Source organism: Mesocricetus auratus, unplaced genomic scaffold (genome assembly GCF_017639785.1).
Source record: "Mesocricetus auratus isolate SY011 unplaced genomic scaffold, BCM_Maur_2.0 Super-Scaffold_100020, whole genome shotgun sequence".
In the NCBI taxonomy this organism is placed as follows: domain Eukaryota; kingdom Metazoa; phylum Chordata; class Mammalia; order Rodentia; family Cricetidae; genus Mesocricetus; species Mesocricetus auratus.
In genome coordinates, this window is record NW_024429201.1 from 26,712,655 (window position 1) to 26,736,057 (window position 23,403).

The following is a 23,403-nucleotide window of genomic DNA, read 5'->3' on the forward strand; positions in this document are numbered from 1 at the left end:
AAAGCTGGAAGTGACTGTTTAGTTAAAGCCTCAACACTTACCAGGATTTCATTCTGCAGCTCATTTTGTTTTTAAGGGTCATTCTAGGTAAGCTATAAGGATATGTTTTTTTAATAAAAATAAATTTTAAATACAAATTCTTATTATTTGACAAGTAATTGTGTGTGTGTGTGAGTGTGTGTGTGTGTGTGTGTGTGTGTGTGTTTGGTGCAATGTGATATTTTGAAACATGTTTGCAGCATAGAATGATCATATCAGGTTCACTAACATACCCATTATCGCATATCCTTTTTCTTGTGATGAAAACAGTTACAAACTTGAAATATAGAGCACAGTGCATGGCAGTTTAGTAGTGGGATTCTCTTGAAATAGATAATGCATCATTATTTGTTATAGGTGCCATTCTGTGCAATAGATCACTTAATTTTGGTGACACACCATTTTCCATATCTGTCACCCTCTTCCAGCCTCTGCAAATTGCCAATCCACTCATTGTTTCTGAGTTTAACTTTAGATCTAGTGAGATCCTCTGGTATTTTTCCTCTAGGTAATTTCCTCTAGGATCCACCACATGGTAGGATTCCCCCCCACTTAAGACTGAGTAGTAGCATACACACACACACACACACACACACACACACACACACACACACACACCTGACACAGTGTTAACTTCAATGTACAACAGGCCAAGGTTGGCAAGGATGAGACATAACAGTGGACAACTCTATGGCCCTATGAGAGACGGTTCCCAGAGTTACTGAAACCTACAGGAGGGAGTGAATCTTTTTGGGGGGGTCACAGGTGCCAGGGATGGATTCTATTAGGGGAGCCAACATCTCAGTTACACATGTCAAGAAAGCTCAGTACCTGCAGAGTTACTGAAGGGGCTGAGATGAAGGGAGAGGCAAAGCGTATCAAGAGACACTTTGAGATAAGAGACATGTCATTGTTTTAGTGTAAACTATGTGCCACAGACTAGATGCCCACTAATCCAGCCCATATGTCACAAATGTCACTGAATAGCAGAGGAAAAGCATCTGTCCTTGGTGGAGAGTGATAAATGATACTCATTAGCGAAGCCAACGAGGTAAAGGGGATCACTGGGTAATTTGTTCTTTCCTCTGGGTCTCACTAAGATGTGGTCTGAGTGAAAGGCCACTTCAGTGTCCTACAGGCGTATGCATATGCACAACACACACCCCTGTCACATGTCAGGGTCCTCAAGGGTTCAAACTGGGCTTGATGCTGTTTGGGCTGTCGTGGGTATTCTCGGAATGCATACCCACTGTAGTTTATGGTCCATTCTTTCTCTTCTCCACTCCAAGCTCTCAATAGACTGCACAGCCCTGGGACATCATAGGTTTCACTTGTCGCTTCAGTCCTTGAAAGCAGTCTGGTACACACACAGCCAGATCTCTAAGAAGCTAGAGGTCTGGACAGCAAAACTCAGGCCCTTTCTTTGGTGTTGGGACACTATACTTACTGATGTATGTACTATTTTACTGATGCTGTCATTCTAGAGGTCCATCTCCCTCATTGTTGTGGAGTTGGGACAAGAGGACGTTCTGTGAGAGAACCTTTCCTAGAGCCTCAGAGAGAACCCCTTGACCTTTTCATACACTTTTTTGAGACAGTGTCCTGCTATGTAGCGCCATCTGGCTTCAAACTAGCAATCTTCCTGCCTCAGCTTCCTGAGTACTTGGATCACAGGTGAATGCTAGTATGTCGTGCTTATCATCAATATTTCAACTCTCCAGCTCTCTTTGCCTTTTAGCTCTGAGTGGGGAAAAAGTGTCCAGGATTCATGCCGGCCTCTTCCTGTCTCTACCAACCTCCAACCTCTTTTCTCCATGTTTCCCCAGTTTCTACTTCATGGGACTTACAGGTCATCTGGTGCCGTCAAGGTCCCCACCTTATGTCTGCGACAGGTCACAGTAGCCCCAGGTGGGGGTGATAACACTGGAACAGATTCCATGGCCTGATCCTGTGAAGCCAAACAGAAGCTCTGATAAGGAGGGCGGGGTTTAGCTCTTTGCTTTTTTGCTGTTGGATACAGAGAAAGGAGGAGAGGAGAGGAGAGATTTTGAGAGGTTGAGTTGGGAGAAGGGGCAAGTTCAGGTTCAAACATGCCTGGAATGTTGTTTAATAAGAGAAAAGTGGCTTTCCATCTAGAGAATCAGACCAACTAGAGGACTTTCCACATAATGAAAAACAAACAAAGAAACGGCAAAGAAAGAAAGCTTCACGTCTGTTGCAGAATTTGGATTTCAGGACCATTGCTCTGGTTTAATTTGTCCTTTCCCCTTTTCATGACCCAGGACTTTGAAATGTCTCTTCTAAATTATGGCTGAGGGACAAGTCAGAGTGTACCGTGTAACACCAGGAATTCTGATGCTAATTTTGACACCCAAGGGGCAATGGTGTGTCAGGTCTGAGATGTAGATCCATAGAGTTTGCATCCCAGGGAGGTCAGATGATGTGAAGAAAATGAACTCCTTCCCTCCCTCCCTCCCTCCCTCCCTCCCTCCCTCCCTCCCTCCCTCCCTCCCTCCCTCCCTCCCTCCCTCCCTCCCTCCCTCCCTCCCTCCCTCCCTCCCCTCTCTCCCCAAGACCTCATTGTGTAACCCAGGCTGGCTTTGAACTCATTACACAGCCTAGGTTAACCTCAAACTTGAGATCTTCCTACCTTCGCCTTTAAGAGCTGTTGACTACAGGCTTGTATCACCACCCCCAAGGCTACAGAGGAGACAATGAGTGGCTGAAAATAAGTAATTTGCAAGCACACGCAGAGGCAGTGTTTGATCTAATCTGACTTTGGGGAAGGATCTGCTCTTTGCTCCTCCTATGACTTCTGTGGCGCACCATGGTTTAACCTTTGCATGCACTCTGCTAGTGGGATTGCCTGGTGGGAAGCGCTATGGAGGCACCATGCAACCCCTGGCTAGACCTCACCCATTCACTGAGTGCTTCCTCTGGCGTGGGCATCAAGTTTGGACAGGAGCCAACCACTGCTAAATGGCTACCCCTTTGGAAGACTGCCCTTTGAGCCACCAACTTGTTATTTTTCCGTGTTTCTGCTCCTCGTCTCTTAAATTTAAATGGGGTTTTATTATTAGATCTAGTGTTAAACCCAGTGTTGCTCCTGCTCAGAGGCCGGTTTATCAGGTTGTCTCTCCTGAGTCTACCGCATTCCATCCTTGGCCTCCACCAGAGTTTACGAACTATGCACAGCTGTCCTTTGCAGGGTGTGGGCCTGTCCATGGGGAAGTAGTAGATTTTGTCCCAGGCACGGTCCAGAATCCTCAGTCCTCAAAGGCATGTGCAGAGAACCTGAGAAGTCTATTGAATCCAGTTTTTATTTTCCTTTTAGAGTCAATTAGACAAGTGCATCCCCAGGATTGGAGGTTAGTGAGATCTTTGAACTGATGCATTTAGTTTGGAAAAAGAAAAAGAGTGACTTTGGATCACATTGGATGAGCAGATCTGGCGTGGGGGCTGGGGTAGGACAGCAGAGAGCTGCTTTTATTTTTAGGTCTCTCTTAGAGCAGCTTTGCTGGGCCCCAAGATAAAGTCGTGCATATGCCCAGCACATTTTCTGACTATTCTAATGTCACACAGAGTTCTCCAGTCACATTTTCCTCACTGACAGTCTCTGCTAGTAATTAGTATTGTGGCCTCAGATGGCCCAGTGTAAAGGGAAAGCTGGCAGAAGGGAGGCAGGTACCTGCTGTGCCTCAGTCCCTGGGGCCCTGTCTTACTCTTCCCTACCCCTACTGTGACTTTCCTAAGTGGGACACACCATGGCTTCCTCTGAGTGTGGACACTGGGTTCTGCAGCAGGGGATACCCAGCCAGGAGCAGGAAATGCATGTAGATTCCCCCAGGGGAACCGGCTTGTTATCCCCTTTTGGGGGCTGTGGCACCAGATGGGACTCTTTGTGCTACAAGTTGCTCATATGTCCAGGCTCACCTTACTGGTTCTAGATAAACTCAGCCCAGCACACTGAGCTGAGGCCCATGTCTGGGCTAAAGCAGACAGCATCCTGGTTTTGGCCTATGGTTGGGAGTGCACCCCCCATCCGCAAGTGATGGATCTGTTTTCAACCTCCTGGTTTGCAGTTCCCAGACAATAGCCTCCCAGAGCCTAAGCTGGCCAAACACCAAGTTGGGAAAGAAGACTCAGGAACTTGTGTGAATAAGCTGCTGGGAGGCCCCCTGACAAGCCCAGGGCAGGACAATGTTCCACTCTCAGTCCCCAGGAGATGATAGGGCACCTCAGCACACTCAATGCCCCCGGAGGAGAAGTCTCCCATTGTCCAGAACCTGGCAGCTCCCAGTGTAACCCCCGTGTGACCTTGAGTGAACAATGGGCACGGCTGACTCTTGGTTACCTCCTTTCTGAGTGGGACAGACAGTTCCAAGCCTCACTTGGTCACGTGGGCTTTAGTTTCTGCCTGTTGTCTCGAGGCAGCCACTGAACCTACAATAAACACAGCGCATCACCATCACAGCATTCAGGAAGACTGAGAAGCCATTGTTACATAACTGTGATGTTCAAAATACGGACAGCAACTGTCGCTTGTCCCCGCAGTGGTGCCGTGGGAAGGGCTTTGAAAGCAGCCACCTCACATTGGTTAGAATTGGAGGTCTCTACCCCTCCCAGCCTCACTCTCTTCTTCCCGTTCTCCCTCCCTCTGTCCCTTTCATCCTTTTCTTTCTTCCCTTCTTCCTTTTGCTTAGACTGATAGTCTGTCTCCTGGTCATCGAAGGAGATATATCATTTTCTTCTAAGTTTTCCTGGGGGTCTTGTAAGGCCTTCAAACTGCTTTCCAATGTGCCTGCCCAGAGGCCTTTCTTTTCTAATATTTACTTTCATATTCTCTCTCTCTCTCTCTCTGTCTCTCTCTCTCTCCCTCTCTTTCTCTCTTTCTCTCTCCCCCCCCCGTGTGTGTGTGTGTGTATGTGTGTGTGTGTGTGTGTGTGTGTGTGTGTATCTGTGTGTCTGTGTGTCTGTGTGTGTGCCTGCACACGTGAGTACAGCTGCTCGTGGAGGTCAGCGGTATCCTATTCCCTGGAGCTGGAGTTATGGACAGTTGTGAGTTACCTAATGTGATTCCTGAGCCTTGAACTCAGGACCTCTGCAAGAGGAGTATGTAGTCTTAACCACTGGACCATTTCCCCAGCTTCCTCACCCACAGGGTCTCTTTGTCTCCTCCTTCACACCCTGGCAAAGGCAGTGCTCTGTCCTAGCTTGGGTTTCTACATATACCTATATTAGATGGTTTGATGGATACCTTAGAACTCATGGCCCCAAGCATGTCCATTCTTCTCTGAATACCCCAAATGCACACGCAAATATGAGAGAAACAGGTGGTAGGAGCACAGTGGGAAGGAGGAGAGGGAAGGCTTGCAGAGAACAGCAGGCAGAAACCCACAGCGTCCCATCCGCCACTGCAGGCAGCATTGCAGGCAAGGCCGATTTGAGCAGGGATTCGGGTTAGGAGCAAGCCCTGGGCTGTGAAAGACTGTGTTTGTTTAAGGGCGTGAAGATCAGTTTCAGAGGGCAGATTGAGTTAACTGTTTTGTCCTTCAAGGTCTTCTCACTAACAGCAGCAGCCTTCAATCATTGTCAGTAAAGGACAGACCAAAAGAGCAAACCAGCTTATTCAAGCCTAGAATTTTGGAGAGAGACATTGTGAATGGAGGAGAGTAACTAGAAGCTGGTGGGTGCAGTAGCTGCGCTTGGGTGTCAGCCTCCTTTGCTCTCCCTGCTACTCTTCTCACTTAAAAAGGGCAGCAGAGATAGAAGTCCTACCCCGATATTGGCTGTCTTACAGGGCACAGCTCAGTTTGTTTTGGATTTATTCAAAGGCTGTGAAACCATCAGCAGTATCCAATACCTGTCCATTTTCATTGACCGCCCCAAAAACCCAGTATTGTGACTAGGCAATAGGATGCACTTGTCAAAACCCAGTCTCCAGCACAGAGCGAACCCCAATGTGAACTAGGCACGCACTGTAATGGATCGTCCCCAAGGACACGGTGGGGGCCTTCTCTGCCTTGTGATGATAGTTTTCAGTCAACTGCAGGCTGCTCTGAAAAGGAAGCCCACTAGTTAAACAGATAAAACAAACAAACAAATGGTTAACTCTCCATGCACATTGACAGTCCCCTTCCCTGCTTTGACCCTGTAACCATTTAGAACATGGATATAGTTTGTTTTAGTAGTTACCCTTAGGTAGTGTAGAAAGTTCATACATTAGAAAGCACAGCTCTATAATTCTTGTCTGTCTCTTCTGTAAATATCAGTGAATTATAAAATGGCATAAAAATGAAGATGGCGTAGGTAGTCACAAAAGTTTTCATGGTTGAAAAGTATAAAAAATACTTTGTGCTGTGCAAAACCCAAATCATCAGACCTGTAAACTCCACCATGGGCATGGCAATAGGCCTTGGACAAGGATGGAGGGCAGGTCCCTGGAGAACAGGTCTGCAAACTCCACCACCCATGGGCAGCCAGGACTGCAATGGGGGGGGCACGGGTAGATCCCTGGACAGTGATGGGGGCAGATCCCTGGACAGCATTTGAAGAACGGATTGAGATAAGATTCAGGCTAGACAGAACCTGGAAGCAACCTAGATGCCCCTCAACTGAAGAGTGGATAGAGAAAATGTGGTACATTTACACAATGGAGTACTAATCAGTGGAAAAAAACAATGGAATCTTGAAATTTGCAGGCAAATGGATGGCACTACAAGAAACCATCCTGAGTGAGGTAACCCAGTCACAAAAAGAGAAACATGGTATGTACTCACTCATATATGGATTTTAGACATGGATAAGGGGAGTGCCAGCCTACAATCCCACTGCCAGAGAGTCTGGGAAACAGGGAGGATCCTAAGAGAGATATGCATGATACCCCCAAAGAAAGGGAATGGAACAGGATATCCTGAGTGGACTAGGAGCATGGGGGAGGGGAGAAGAAACTGGAAGAAAGAGAGGAAGGGGAGAGGAGGACATGGGAGAGCAGGGAGGTAGAGTCAGGGGAAGAATAGAGGAGAGCAGAATGAGAGACACCATAATAGAGGAGGTCATTATAGTTGAGGAGAAGTCTGGAACTAGTGGGAATTTCAGAGATCTACAAGGATGACACCAACTGGCAAACTAAGCAATAGTGGAGAGGCTGCCTTAAATGCCCTTCACCGACAATGAGATTGACGACTACCTTGTATGCCATCCTAGAGCCTTCATCTAGTGGCTGATGGAAGTAGAGGCAGACACCCACAGCTAAACACTGAACTGAACTCCTAGAAACTAGTGACAGAGAGAGAGGAGTGATGAACAAAGGGGTCAAGACTGAGTGCATGAAACCCACAGAAACAGCTGACCTGAACAAGGGGGAGCTCATGGACCCCAGACTGATGACTGAGAGGGACTGATCCAGATCCCCTGATCATGGGTGTCAGTGAGGAAGCCTCAGCATTCTTTCAGGCCTTGGGTACTAGATCAGTAATTTATCCCTGGCATCCAAATGGACTTTGGGAGCCCATTCCACAATGAGGGATGCTCTCTCAGTCTGGATGATATGACAGACTTTGGAGATCCTCCATGAAGGGCCTTGCCTTCCCTGGAGAGTGGAGTGGGGATTGTGTGCAGGGGTTAGGGGACTGGCAGGGGGTTGGGGGAGGGAGAGGGAGCTGGGATTGACATGTGAAGCAAGTTGGTTTCTAATTTGAATAAAAAAATAAGCAACAACAAAAACAAAAAAATTCATGCTAGAGCCTGGGACAGGTCCTGGGGGTGGGGTGCCTGGAGCAACACACAATGTTTGTAATCTGCAGTAGCTGAGATGGCAGAGAGTTACAGGGCAGAACGCTGCAGGAGGGGCTTACTGCCTGTCAGCAGGGCTGGTGACATTGCCACAGGAAGGGAAGTTTGACCTGCTCACTAAAGCACCAGTTCTGGGCTGGGATTTATTTTTGTTAATTTAAAAACAAAAGAAACCCTTTTATGCAATAGGTATCAGTCATGTTCTTCCCATCTCCCAAGTCCTCCCAGATACGCTCCACCACTCTACGCACCCGACTTCATGTTGCCTGTCTGAAACAAACAAACAGGAGTATCATTTGCAAATGGAATCTTGGCTAGGGGTGAGACTTGTGTTGCTTTCCCTTCTCAGTGCTGGGCCCCTTTAACCTGTACATCTTCCATACATGTTCCCATGGACTCTGTAAATTCTTACGTCATCAGCTCTGTTGTATCTGGAAGACACAATAGCTAAGACTATTGATTGGTCTCTGCAACTTGATGGTAAGGCCCTATTGCTGAATATATATCTTAGAGTTTCTGTAACTATGATGAAACACCATGACAAAAAAGAAAGTTGGGGACAAAAGGGTTTATTTAGTTTACACTTGCACATCACTGTTCATCATCCGAGGGAGTCAGGAAGGCAACTCAAACAGGGCAGGAATCTGGAGGCAGGAGCTGATGCAGAGGCCACGAAGGGGTGCGGCTCACTGGCTTGCTCTTCATGACTTTCTACTTTTTTATAGAACACAGGAGCACCAGCCCAGGATGGCACCACCCACCATGGGCTGCACCCTCCCACATCAATCACTGTTGGGGAAGTCCTGTGTATATGTCAATAAAGCACTGTTGGCCAATAGGGAAGCAAGATAGGTGGGACCAGGAGTCCAGGAGGACTCTGGGTAGGAGAAACACAGGGAGTCAAGATGTAATGCCATAGGGATGAGAAGCCCAAAAACTTCTCCGGTAAGAGAAAACACTTAGATTAGCAATTATGGGATAAATACTTAAGTCAGAGCTAGCCAGTAAGAAACAAGTAAGGCCAACAGCTTCATAATTAATACAGCATCTTGTGTGTTATTTGGGGACTACAACACGGCAGAGCCCAGGCAACTGGCGGGGGGAAAAACCAAAGCTGCTGGCAGGGAAAAGGCTTCTCTTTACAAATCACTAATTAAGAAAGTGTCCGACAGGCTTGTCTACAGCTGGATCTTATAGAGGCATTTTCTCAATTGAGTCTCCTTCCTCTCTAATGACTCTAGCCTGTGTCAAATTGATGTAAGATTAGCCAGTACAATACAGTTACTTGACACTGAACATGGAGAAGTCCATCTGGCGCTCTGCTAGAGGCTTTGCCCCTACTGACTAGCATTCATGGCACTGGAAGGTACTATGGCTGGTACTGGAGGAAAATGGTAATCATCAATGGCACACCCATCTACAAATCCTGCACCATACAACAATGATCTTTCTGCAGATACACTTGAGCAAAGTGGCACAGATGTCATGAGAGTAACCAACCACTCTTTGCTTGGATGTAAGGACAACTCCATGAGACGAAACCCATGCCTGATACTGATAAAGTAGCCAAGAATCTGAGAATACATAGGCCTAGGGGAAACCTATGCTGTTATTCTGATAAAGGAACATAGTAATAAAATGACCCCAAATGACATACTGATCATTGACCCCAGAGGTCAATGATTTGTGGGTTTTGAGAGGCTGTAGGGGATGACCTTGCAAAAGCCCTTGTGTAATCCTTTTATAGGCACACACTTCTTCCTCAGCCCCAGAAAATAATTGGTTTGTTTTTTACTTTTTCAATAGTACCACGTAAAGGAGATTACAGAGCCTGAAACGTAAAAACAAAACAAAACATTTCTTTTAAATGTGTGTGCATGTGTGCACAGGTGCAGGTGCCCTTGGAGGCCAGAAGAGGGCGGTGTATTCAATGGAACTGGAGTGACAGGCACGCATGGGTGCTGGGAAGTGAATCAGTTTCTCTGTGAGAACAGAAGGGGTCATGTGCGCTGTGTGGGCTCTAGCCCTCTGGATGCAGCCTTTTTTATTTTTTATTTTTGTTTTTTCAAGACAGGGTTTCTCTGTGGCTTTGGAGGCTGTCCTGGAACTAGCTCTTGTAGACCAGGCTGGTCTGAAACTCACAGAGATCCGCCTGCCTCTGCCTCCCGAGTGCTGGGATTAAAGGTGTGCACCACCACCTCCAGGCTGGATGTTGCCTTTTGAGGCTGACTTTTTAATGTTGCTTGGTACTTTTGGGAGGCACTCAAGTTGCTGGCTTTATCAAGAATTGTTCCTTTTTACTGATGAGTAGTATTCCATTGGGGAATGTTCCAGAATTTGACTATCTACTCACTTACCAGAGGATGCTTGCATTGTTTCCAGTTTGGGGTGATTATGAATAAAGTTCAGATGGAATAAATAATTTCACTCCTGATAAATTAGTTCTGTCTTTTTTCTTCTATCCAACAAGAAATAGATAACACTCATCAAAGAGAAATTCTGATTTATGACTTACCTCCAGGATGGCAATTACATTTCCTTCCCAGGTTAAATATAATTTGTCTGTTGCACAAGGGCTTAAGCCACGGATGATGCTTGCAAAGGCTGCAGGAGCGGCAGTAGCAGCAATTAGATGCAATTATAGACATGGCACTTCCTAGAATGGAGCCTAGGATGGTTAGGTAATAGAATCAGCTGGCTCAGCGGAGTAGACCCCCATCTACTGTTTTATCACACCCTGCATAATGAAAACTTCTGCAAGCATTTTCATGTTAGCTTTCACTTTGTCTTTGTTGGCAAATTGGTGCAATGCTCTTTCTGTTCTTATGTAAAAGTACACAGTGCGGTAGGGCTGTGGGCTGAGTGCTACTCAGGGGTGTTAAGATGCCCTCTGCATTACCACCAAGGTGCAAAGACGTTTCTGGATGGACCAGGCATGATGTTACATTTTGAAATATGATTTATATCATGCTGGTAGATTTTGTAAGTTTATACCCCTCTTAGGCAAGTACTGTGGTATTACATTTCTACTCTTGACAGATAAAACCATAAGCCCTTTGTGTTTCTTTTTCTTTCCAGTATTACTTCACTGTTCTTTTCGGACACGAAGGTCAGAAGCCTCTGGAGCTGCGCTGTGAGGAGGAGCAGGCCGGGAAAGAATGGATGGAAGCCATTCACCAAGCCAGGTGTGGCTCGTGTCTCACTGTGGATGGGGCTTATCATGGCTGCCACTGTTTTCGGAAGATTTTGTCACTGTAAGATGGTATCACCGTGGTACCTTCCCATGTCATGTGTGAGGTGGTTGTTTGCACTTCCCATGGTTGAGCTTTCAGTTAAAGAGAGCAGGCATAAACAGTAACAATTACTGGTAGCAGACGTGGATTTCTTCCTACATACTATGTACACACTAAGTGCTTCTCAGTTAGGGGATTTATTGAATGTATGACCACTCCTCCCAACAGTCTGCTGCAGGGGGTTTACACTCACTCCATCTTCTTCATGCGAGGAAAGAGAGGCCTGGAAGGTTAGTTCACTGACTTCAGGACACGCTGTTGGGTGTGGCAGAGATAGATATCCACCCAGTGGAGCATACCTTTGCAACGCCTACCCCCATCCCCCACTCCACGCAGTCCCATTACTGAATGTAGTAACAGACTCCATCTGGGTCAAACAGAAAAATATGGTTTATTTCCCCCTGAGTAATACCTGGACTGTGAAACCCTCCTCCATGTTTATTAAATAGGAACAAGAAATCTGAAAGGGGGCGGGGAGGCAGACAGCCTGTTTCCCCGGGTCCTTTGCTCCCGAGTGTGCTTGCTGCTTCTTGCCCATCTTCTCCCCAGCCAGGGATGCTGTCTTAGCTACAGTTTCTATTACTGTGATAAACACCATGACCCAAATGACTCGGGGAGGAAAGGGTTCCTTTATTTCATCTTTATAGCTCAAGTCCATCATCCAGGGAACTCAGGGCAGGAACTCGAGACAGGAACCTGGAGGCAGGAACTGATGCAGAGGCCACGGAGGAGTGCTGCTTACTGGCTTGCTCTCCATTGCTTGTCCAGCCTGCTTTCTTATAGAACCAATGGCCACCAATGCTGAAGTTTCAGTGCCCACAGTCATCAGTGAAGAAAATGCACTATAGACTTGCCCACAGGCCAAACCTATGGGGGCATTTCTCAGTTGAGGTCTCCTCTTCCTAAATGTCTCTGCTCTGTGACAAGTTGAGATAAAACCAGCACAGGCACCACATTTCATCTTCATGTTCAGTTCCTTTCCTCATCATGCTGGTGTTTCAAGGAGAAGCTCAGCCATGGAGCATTTTCTTTCTGAGCATCTGAAAACGCCCCATCTCCGTGTCTATTGTCTGTCCGTTACCTACCCTTGGAACTCTGGAACAGGTCATTCCCTGGTCAATCCCTACTCCAAACTGCTGCTGCACCTGCATTGTGTACTGCATGCAGACACTTAGCAACATGAGGCATTTCTGTGCAGTTTCTGCTTCCTGAGCAGGCTTGTGTGTACCCCAAGAATCAAGAGAAGGACTGGGGCACAATTTTAAGTGAAATGTATATCATATGCTAATTGTGTAACAGGTGATCAGGTTAATAGAAAAAAGAAAGCACCAGTCCCCAGTGATTTTTCTTTTCTCTTCTTCAAATGCTTGACACGGGCATTCTGAAAACCTCTTTGACCTCCCTACTTTGTAGGGATCATTCTGTGATGCTAAGCACATTGAACACCTATCTTTATATTATTTACAGCAGCTCAGTCAGGTATCACCAGCTCCATCTGACAAATGAGAAAACAGAAATTCAGATTGGGCAAAATCTAACACCAGGTTGGTTTTGTTGTTGTTGTTCGTTTTCTTTTGTTTTTCAAAGTAGGGTTTCTCTGTAGCTTTGGAGACTGTCCTGTAGCTTGCTCTGTAGACCAAGCTGGCCTGACACTCACAGAGATCCACCTGTCTCTGCCTCCCGAGTGCTGGGATTAAAGGCGTGCGCCACCACCAGCTTGTTAAGATGCAGAACCACACATTCTGCCAGCTCTCACAGCATCCAACCAGGGCTCTGTATTGTCCCCGTCTTCCTCACCTTCTTTCTCTGCTCAGTTTTTCTTAATTTCTTTTTCTCTTTCTCTCTTCAAAGACGAAAGGAGAATAATGTGAGGTCAGGGTTGAAAGTAAAAGGGATCAGTTGCAAACTATTTCGCTTCTTTTTATTTCTCTTCTAAGGAGTTCTCTGAGATGCAGTTGGCAACAAATGCTAGTCCCTGGGGCAGCTCTAGGAAGTGGGGGACAGGCACACTGCTCAGTGCTCTGTTGCCCGCTGCCTGAACTCCAGTGTTGGGGCTGATGCAGAATGACTTAAGAAGGTCAGGTCTTCAAAGACGAAAGAAGCATCAAGGTGACAAGGTAGAGTCCTGGGGCCATCTGCAGTCACAATCTTTGTAGCTATGTCTGTTTTTTTTCTACCTGAGCATTAAAATGAAGTATGTACCTTAACTATACTTTCCATCCCAGAAGAGCAGGAACCATTGAATGCCACAATTAGCTTAACAGTTACCAAGTGAGTATTTTGTTGAATTGGATGCGGTGTGAATTACTTTAAAGATGTATGGATTTCAGAAGAGAGGTATTTTCTTTGTTTCACTGTGTCATGTTAAGATTTTGTCAGATGTGTGGGTGTGGCCAGTAATTGGTTGTGTTTGACACAGGGTGACATCTAAGGCATGTTTGATTCTGTCTGGAGGCAGACTTGAGAAACTACTTAAGTGGTTTAGATGGCAGAATGGTAAATATCCTTTTTCCCTTAGATTTGAAGATCTGCTTAGTGATTGATCTCTTTTTTCCCCTTGCTGCTCTGACTTTGTTTGTTCTGTTGTACTTGCTTTACTTTGGTTTAACCCTGAGACTGAGTTCTTTGACTTGCACTGCTTTATACTTGTGTCCTTCTATTTGTCTTTTTGAGTTTAAATGACTGTGAAATATTTATTTTCTAAATCAAGGAGCAATAACACAGAGTCTCCAAAATTTGCCCTGACTTCGTTCGTCTATAAAAAAATGCCAGAAAGTTAGTGAAGCTGCTTCAGACAGAGATCATTAGCCATTTTTCTTTGACATAGTACATGAAACACAACTAATGAGTTGGGTTTGGTTGACTAAACACTTCACTTTTAGGGGACAATCTGGTGATGCTAATTTGGCATTGCTAATGAACAATGGAAAACTTCAAAGTAGCCAATAGTCTATATTGATTCCTCCTTTTCAAAAGTCAAAGCTTTTGGCTAATCAGTAGCTGTTTCAGCACAAGCCTTGTTCTTTTCTGAGTTATAACTTCTCTGTTGACACTACACATGACTACCATTTCTCCATCTCCTGCGTTCTGGAATGACTTCTCCATGTAGTCTGGAAGTGCTGTCTTCATGCACCATGGAAGACATATCCTCATGCACCATGGAAGACATACTGCTGTCTTGGCTCTTGTGTCAAAGCAGCCTCCTTACCACAGTTTGCCTTTGGAGGATCTTTGGATCATTTTCTGTGATGTCTAATTGCATATTTCTTCCTTTATGTCTGATCCAGAAAAAATATTACCATCAGAATTAGAATTTTCAACTTGAAACTTCAACTCAGTCCAGGAATGTTGGTGTTAAGAGTTTTGCACACTATTTCTCAACATGATAATTCTAGAACATTGAAACACCTAAAATTTCATTCCATCCATGTTATGGCATGGGATTGTGGGAAGCTAATACCAAGACTCAGCCCTCTGATTGTTTGTATAAGTTGAAGTCAGAGCATTTTAATAACACTTAAGTCTATGGTTATTTTATAAATGATTTGCCACTTGGACATGGAACATAAGCAACACTAATAACATATTCTTCCTTCCTTTTCTTAATCATGTATGTCAGACTTGATAAAAGTAGTTGAGTATGCAAAAGCATCCAGAAACAGTTGTTGATCCTGAAAACTTCTTGGCCAGCACAATGTCCATTTAGTGTTTTATCTTCTCAGATATTGAGCCTGCAGAACCTCAGGGGTCAGATGTCCTTGGTCTGGGAGAGGACCCTGTGCACTCCTTTTGAGCTCATTGTACCCCGGCTTCAGCATAGGATCCACAGCAACCAGGAACTGATCGATAAGGCAGCTTAAACATGTGTGGGAATCTACCAAAGGCGGCATCTAATACACTATTTGCCCTCTAGCTTCACCCACTAGAACAAGAAATGATGAGTTAGTGCAAGTTGTGGAGCAGATGTTGACTTGTGGCCTGGAAGGGGAATTGGAAAGGTGAGGTGGCATGTAAGAGATGAATGAATAGCCAGGGACAACTAGAGGAATAAGTCCTGTCCTGAGAAGAGATCCGGGTGGGGTTGAGGTCAGGAGACAGTTAGTGAGACCTGGAGATGTTGAGACTATCATGTTTTGTTGTAGTGCCTCTCTGTAGCTTATGTGTTTGGTGTTGGAGACCATCCCACTTCCTTTGGATGGCTTTTCATTTTCATTTTCTTCAAAGGATCTTCTCAAATCCACACTCCACTTCTCTTTCCTCCTCTCCATGTGTGTCTCATGCAGGGATCTCAGGCTTGCCTTGAGGAGACAGTGCTGAATGGGGAAAGGAATTGGCAGACCCATCCACTCCAGGGAGCTAGCAGATAGAGCATGACAAGGCCTTGACCTGGCCCTTTCTTTGACTTTGTCATTCCTAGCATAAGTAGAAAGTATTTCAATTGATCTGTAACCATTTTTTTCCAGGGGAAGGAAAGCTTTAATCTACTCTTGAGTTCGATCTTTGTAGTCTTTTGATGACACATGTCTTCATATTTGCTTCTCTTTGGCATCTACCCCAAGACTCAGCCCAAATGGCTAAAGCCACCCTTCCTCTGCTTGCTCTAGGCTATGATCCATGCCCAGTGAACCACATGTTTGGCTTAACCACCATGACATATGTGGTGCTGTCTTCATTGCATCAGCCTTAGATGAGAAGACCATGTGAAGGCCACTACCCTAGTACATGGAAGAACTAGATCTAAGAACAGGTCAACGCAACTCCAAAACATAGTTACTTAACCAGCAAGATACATGGCCTCAATTATATGTAGAAATTCACAAATGTGCATTTTTCTATGTTGAGCTATCTATATATCGTCTCTTGGTGCTCAGTGCTACCATGAAAGTGACTGGTGGATTGTCACAGTCTCTACTGCTGTCCATGTCTGGGAAGCTTTCCCCTGTCAGAGTATGAATCCTGGCTGCTGAGCCACCTCACCCACCATCTTCCCAGTTTTCCCTGATCTCTATCCTCTGCATGGTTACCAAAGTGTTTCTAAGAACATCTAACCAGCCAAAAGGGCCTCAACATTTTCTACTGACTTGTTAGTTTATTCAATTAATGTCTTATTATCAAAAGTTTCAAAGCATAACACTTTTAATATACAAGAGAGGAAGGGTTTGTACCATAGTCCTCTGTGATGCTTGAAGGAAAGAAAATGTGCATTATTTTAACTGATGCTTATTTTTCTTGATCAAATGCTCTGAGGTACAGTAAGCCAGTCAGCATAAGGTTCTTCCCAGGCTGAAATTTTCAAACTTCTCATGCCACTTCCCTCTCTTCTGTCTTAGGTTCCAGGTAAAACAGTGATGGAATTTTGATGTGCTTGCTGGCTCCTTTCAGTCTGACCTCCAGAAATTTGTTTTCCAGAATTGAGATCTCAGTGACCTACACCATGTCCACTAACCCCTTGCCCAGTCCTGCCAGGAAGGGCTGACTGGTTATTTCCTTATCTGAGCTTCTGGTACAACCTCCTGTCATTCTCAAAGCCACTAAGACATCATTGCCTGGACTTGCTTATACGTCTGTTTCCTTCTGTTGGCCTGGATTTCTTCAAAGCATGCAGTGCTCTGTTCCTCTCTGGTACCCTGTTCCTGGCATCATGCCCAATTGTATTTAAAAAAAAAACATGTGTGCCAGTTTCATTCCCCTCACCAAGGCAGGAGAAAGCTGGAATCATTTTTTAAAACATTCTTTATATTGATGGTATCTTAGTGTAATGAGTATTTCCTTAGATATTTATAAGATTGACTACCATTAATATTTATGTTTTTTTCTATTGAAATTGTCATTTCATGTCTTTTTCATTTTTCCATTACTGTTTTTCCATGTTCTATCTGATTTTTATGAGTTCTTTGCATGATGAATTTGTTATCTGCTGGTTATATTCATTGTTAATCAGCTACACCATTTTTCTGCCTTACAGTTATATCAATGATTTTTTTACAAAGCTTTTGAATTACAATCCAATCAAAATATATTACCTCCGAGGGAAATGAACTCAGAACATTATTTTTTATTTAATTGGCTTATATTTCATATGCTACAAAATCTTTCATCTGAAGTTACACAATTAAGAATATTCACAAGGCTGTACAATCTTTGCACTAATTCAGAAGAATTTCAACATACAAAAATAAAGTTAGTCTCTTACCCTCTACTCTTACCCCTAACCACCCAGTAGTTTACTTTATTAATGGATTTTTTTTCATCTGGACATTTCAAATAGAAGTAACCAGCCAAACCTGGCTTCTGGCTTCCTTCCTTACCATGGTGTTTTCAAGGCCCACCATGGTATGTTATGTTAGCAAAGCAGTACTTTATTTCCTTGTATGTCTAAATTGTCCATTCCGTGGTTATATTACATTACATTTTGTTTATGCTTTTTTCCATTGTGAATAATCCTGCTATGAGTATCTGTATCCAAGGTACATTTTCAAATCTCATATATATATAAGATCCTATGCCATATGTAACTGTGGCCAACACTTTGAGGAACTACCAAAGTCTCTTTGATAGGGACTATGCCATTTCTCATTAGAAACAGATGAAGGTTTCTAATTTTCCAAATCCTCACCAATAATTGTTCTTGTCCTTTTGTTTTGCAACAAGTCCATCGAGTCCATCAGGGCCCCTGGGGTGAGGAATGATGATTCTGAACAACCTTCTCTATAAACCTGAGCATTCTTCTGGAATTTGGAGCTGGAACTTTTCTTTGGGACTTTCACTAAAACCTCCAATCCTGTGTTTTGCTACAGTTCATTCCATATACACCTTGAATTAAATCAAGTAGGACGCACGTCTCGCCTTCCTAGTAACCTCTAACTAAGATAACATACAGTTTGCCCTCTTCTCTGGGCTTGTCAGGATTTCATTTGAATGTTCCCTTCTGTTCTGTGTCGAACAGTGCTGGTTTGGTTTGGATTACAAATATTGCACATCAATATTTTGTGCCAATGTATGCCCTAAGCATGCAATATGTTGGTACTCCACAGATGGGCTTTTAGTTTTGCTTTTATTATGTTGACTTACACAGTTTCACTTTATTTCCCTTGGCAATGTCAAATCACCTTCTCTTCCTTCCCTCCTCCTCTTTTTCTTGTTCCTTTAGGTAGGGATTGAGTTGAAAAGGGAAAGAAAATACTGCATTCGGTATTTCCTAGACAGTATCTAGGAAACGAAAAATCAAATAAGGTATATGTTGGAAATATCCTAGAAGAGAAACACTCAGAAACTCTTGAAGAGAAGCCAGGCATGCAAAATTGATCCGTCTGGGAATGGACCTTCACTTTCTAGGGAGATTCACAGAGAAGTTTATGAGACACAGTTGAAGGGCCACCCAAGTAAGAGCAGAGGAGGCAGCGAGGAGCCCCCTGGCACGAGTTGCATGATTTGAGAAGTACTGCATGAGATGTGTAAAGGTGTATAAAATGAGTCATCTTGACCAGCCTTTTCCCAGCATGGTGACTCTCCCAAATCCGAGCTATGTCTCACACTAGAAGCGTGGCTGGTGGTGAGCATTTTCCCTGGATCATTGCAGTGTAACCTCCAGCCTTTCTCACCTTTCCCAGCGCAAGCCACTCCCTACCTCAACGTTCCTTCCCCGTTACGGCAGCCAAAATGATCTTGTTAAGACAAATATTGACACCGTTTAAAACCCAAGCTCAAATCTCACCCAAGAAGGAAACCCTGCAATTCTAGATTAGCCCTCATGTTTTACCGTTCCATTCCCTCTTTCTGCCCTCCTGTGTCTGCCTCTTGGAACCCAGTGACTTGTCATCTCTTCAGCCAGGCCAGGTCCACACCACCCATCACCCGGCTTTTGTAATTGGACTTCTCTTTACCTGGTGTGCTCTTCTACCAGCCAGGACTCTGTCTTCCAGGCTGTTCTGTTAGGTGGGAATGGTCCTATGCCTGGCTTGGAACTGTAATTCCTCTACTGGTGAGAATGTCCTATGCCTGGCTTGGAACTGTAATTCTTCTCCTCCTGTTTCTGATTTGCCTTCTACCTGTTCTCCCCCTCAGTACTAATTACCAGGTTTTCTTTTTAATTATATCTTTTTCTTCTTGCTTCTGTGTATACTCCATGAGGACACAGATCCCCCATTTTATTCCTGTTCCCAGTCTCTGAAGGCATACCACTCAAAGATGTGTTTTAGTCGTAGGATCAACTTGGACTCACAGAAACATTCAAAGGAACATTTACTCCACACACTGATGTTATTAGTTATATTTTATCATATTATTAATACCTAATGCATGGAGTAAATAACTAGCGTCTGAATTCCTCCCCTCATTTAGTATTGTAGAGGTGTTAGGAATAGACAAGCATCCTCATAGTAACTCCAGAACTGAGTAAACACTACTCAAATTGTCTCCAGCTAGAAACAACAACTCTTTATACTTTCATCTATGTCCTTTATTTGACATGCTTATTTTTCTCTTTCTCCCCCTCCATTGCCTCTTAGTTATATCTACATATCTATATGCATTATAAATCATTTACTTCCTCTGCATATGAACACACACATACATATCTAAATGTGTGTTGGATTCATGTTATTTGTCTTGATTTCTTTTTTCCTTTTCATGGATCAGTAGGCCTTTGGTACATTCATTATTTTATACCTATTTTTTTACAGTACTGGAGGCAGAACCCAGGCTATCATATGTGTGAGGCAAGTGCTCTATAACTCAGTTACAATTGTGGTCTTCTTTATGGCTCCCTTTACAAATATGATTTTAGACACTGCAATAATTTTTGATATTTTGTGCTTGTTTAACCACTTAATGTTTTGCAAATGTGTACAGTAGATTGTCTCAGTTTCTTTTGCTTTAATGAATGAACATTTTGTTTCTGTGTACATCTTGGAGAAAATCTGATTATATTTTTGACTTATAGAAATAAAAACACTAATACAAAAGATATACTCTTTCACACCTGCTTTGGTATGTTTGTGATACTGTCTTCTAGACTGGCTTGCACTGGAGCATCATGTGACATTACCCAATTCACTCTATTTTTGTTCATACTAAATGTTAATATTTTCTAGAGGTCTTAACCAGTTTTTGATTAATAGTATATCTGTTTTATACACTTAGTGGTTTATTATATTCTATGAAGCCCCTCTGTGTAATTTTACCCAATATTATCTACTTGTTATAAATAGGAAACATTTAACTCAATTTACCTCTTATGTTTCATCTTTGCCCCCTTTGTTTCTATTGTTTATATATTTTGTAGCTCTTAAGCTAGTTGGCTTGTCCTCAAATACTACATTTAAATCTCTGTTGATTTATCAACTCGACTCAATTTGTATTGATCTCTACAAGGAAGACTAACAGGACTCAGGCATTTCATGTGTTCTCATTGTGTTTTCTCTCTTTGGGGGTTGAGCTTTTATTGCTTCTATTATTATTTATTATCACTTCATAAAGTTTTGCACATTTATTCCTCTAAATTCAATTAGACCTTTGAATTTTGCTACAGGTGGATTCTGAAAATTTAAAACCAGTGGGGGGTGTGGTGGCACAGATAGAATAAGATCTGTGGTTGGACAACCCAGTTGGGTGATGACAGCTCACAGTATTTCCTGAAGCTCTGGAAGGGGAAAGATCAAAGGCTCCTGATGAGGAGAAAATATGCAAGACCCTGATTGACTTACGCTGCTTCATGTGTTGAAACAGCAACTGTATCCTATTACTGTTATCACTAACTCACTTCATTTATTTTTAAGAAAAAGCAATAAGTGCATTTGCACAGTGGACATAGCAATATTATGTACCAAAGAATTAAAGTTGGTGTTTGGTCCCACAGCACATGAGTGAATACACAGAATTGAATATTTGCTCCGTGAGTCCCACTTCCTGCAGCAGCCTATTATATTAGTCTTGGTCTCTGACCGCTCAACTTCGTCATCATCTGACTTACGGGTTCATACATTCGTTGACCTATCAAATTTTAGCAATTAGGCTTGGTTTCCAAGTCCTCCTTTTCTATTACATTGCTTCATTTCCATGGCAGCCTGCTTGCTTCTCGGCTCATCTGAAGACAGTGAGTCTCAGCTGCCAGAATGACCCTTGTTTCTCATAGCAACTTCTGTTTGTTCACTTGGGGCTGTATTTGCTATCTGTTGCTGTTTAATGGCTTGCTCCACAACGATTACCACAATAAGGAACTCATTATACAGCACAGTCTCTGCAGGCCAGGTGTCTTAGTAAGGATTAGCTTGGTTGCCTCTGCTCAGAAGTTTCTGAGCAGGTCTGTGGGCTCCTCTGAATTCACAGCGTGGGGATAGTCTACTGCTAAGTCATATAGCTGCTGGCTGGATCCCCTTCCTTATGCATTGTTGAGCTGAGCCTCTAGATGACTGTGGGTAAGAGACCTCCCTCTGTTTCTATCTATCATGAGCCTCTGGATAGAGCAGTTTACAGCCAGCCTTCCCTCTGAGAAAACAAGCAAGAGATGGCAGCAAACCCAGCAAGACAAGAGAAGGCAGGCGAGATGGAAGCCAGAGTCCTCTGTGATGTCACCTTGGAAGTACCAGCCACTTCTTTCCTTCACTTAGTTTGTGGCAAGCTGCTCACAATAGGAAAATGTTCCCACAGGGTTCACTGCTGGGTACTCACATACTTTTCCTTGTTTGGGGCCTCCTTTTGTCAATAGTGAATGTCAGGACTACCCTAAGCTCTGTGTTCTCTCTTCTTGAGGGAGGTGACCAGATTTTCTACAGAGAACAGATCATGATCCTGGCTGTGATCTGGGGCTGTGGAGGAGGAGACTAACTTCTACGGGCCTCCTTCTGATCCCATGCTAGCTTCTGTTCTGTGTTTGGTGCTTCTCTTGGCCAACCGTGGTAAGAGCTGTCTCGTATTTCATGCAGGGTTCTACACCTTTGAATTTCTCTCCTCCAGTTTTCCCACCAAATAAGGTCTTCTCAGTCTTTTTTTTCCTGAAGTTCATAAAATACTTGGTCTGTTAACAGTGCATTTTAAAATATAGTTATAGTTTCATTCACTAAGAATAAATAAGTCTATTTTTTTCTATCATTTCCTTGGAACCCTGGAAAAGAATGCTGGCCAGAGTCAGTGGATGACTCTACAGGGGTTGTTCCTTTAGAGGAGGGAGTCTCAACCCTCCTAAAGCATGGGCCCTTTAATACAGCTCCTTTATTGTGGTGACCCCAATCATAAAATTATTTTTGTTGCTACTTCAAAACTGTTGTTTTTCTACTGTTATGAGTTATAATGTGAATATCTGACATGCCTGATATGTGACCCCCGCCAAGAGTCATGACCCATAGGTTGAGAACCTCTGCATTAGAGGAAGGAAGACTTATAAAAAGCCCTCCTCCTTCTTCCTTATTTTCACACTCTTATAGGTGCTTCGTCCTTCTTTCTAAGTTTAAGGGGCAAGTTCTAAGAGCAGGTGACTTGAGATTGCTGCAAACTCTGAGTTTCTCACCAACACTCTAGCACGCGTGATGTCAGTGCTAAGAGTGTCAGGTGATTCAGCTACAGTGTGACTTTAGCATGGACCCAAGACTTCTTAGTTCTAAGCATTACAATGCTATTTCAAAGTGGTTAGGAAGAGAATTTACTAGAAGGAAATTGCATGAGTCTCTGTAATTCTACTCAGATGTCATGAAAGGCCAGAGAACCCAGGGAGCCTCCACCTCTCTGTATGAGACATTCTGCTTGTGTTGTGTTTACTTTTCTGAACACCTGCTTATGCTTTCCTTCCACTGCAGATGTCCTGTGACTGTTTCCGGATGAGGGGGTTAAACAAGGTTGCCCAACAATGGTTTCCAGGTCCCTATCATCTCACTTAAAGCACACAAAGAAGGACTCCTGAAATTACACAGAGTAGGACTCCTTAAAGCACACATAGTAGGACTCTTGAAAGCACACAGAGTAAGACTCCTTTCATCACACAGGGTAGGGCTCCTCTTTAAAGCACACAGAGTAAGACTCTATGGATAAAACTTCTATTTGGTATAGCTTGCATCAGGCATCTCTTCTAGTGTTTGCTCACCATGATCTTGAGGGAGATTTTGTGATACAAACATAGCTTCAGTGGCTCAAAGTGCCAAAGAAAAGACAGGCAGCCTGGAAATTCAGAGGAAGTCCCTAAGGAGTCTTGTGTTGTTTCTCTGCTGAGAGGTAGTTTGGCTTGTGGTTAATAACATGGACAGACTTTGATTTGATCCTAACCCTGGGGTCAATATGCATTCTGAGA

General features: G+C 43.9%; 1 protein-coding gene across 5 annotated transcripts in view; it reads left to right on the plus strand.

Annotated features, from left to right (window-relative positions):
• Positions 1 to 23,403, plus strand: part of Rasgrf2 (Ras protein specific guanine nucleotide releasing factor 2) — a 207,761-nt gene that overhangs the window by 47,964 nt on the left and 136,394 nt on the right. For all 5 annotated transcript variants that reach the window (XR_005869851.1, XM_040728917.1, XM_040728916.1 and 2 more), the window contains exon 2: positions 10,912 to 11,018. Coding sequence is in view for 4 of the 5 variants with exons in the window: in XM_040728917.1 (XP_040584851.1) it covers positions 10,912 to 11,018 (107 nt within the window). In the remaining variant the exon portion in view is untranslated. The remainder of the gene's footprint in view (positions 1 to 10,911; positions 11,019 to 23,403) is intronic.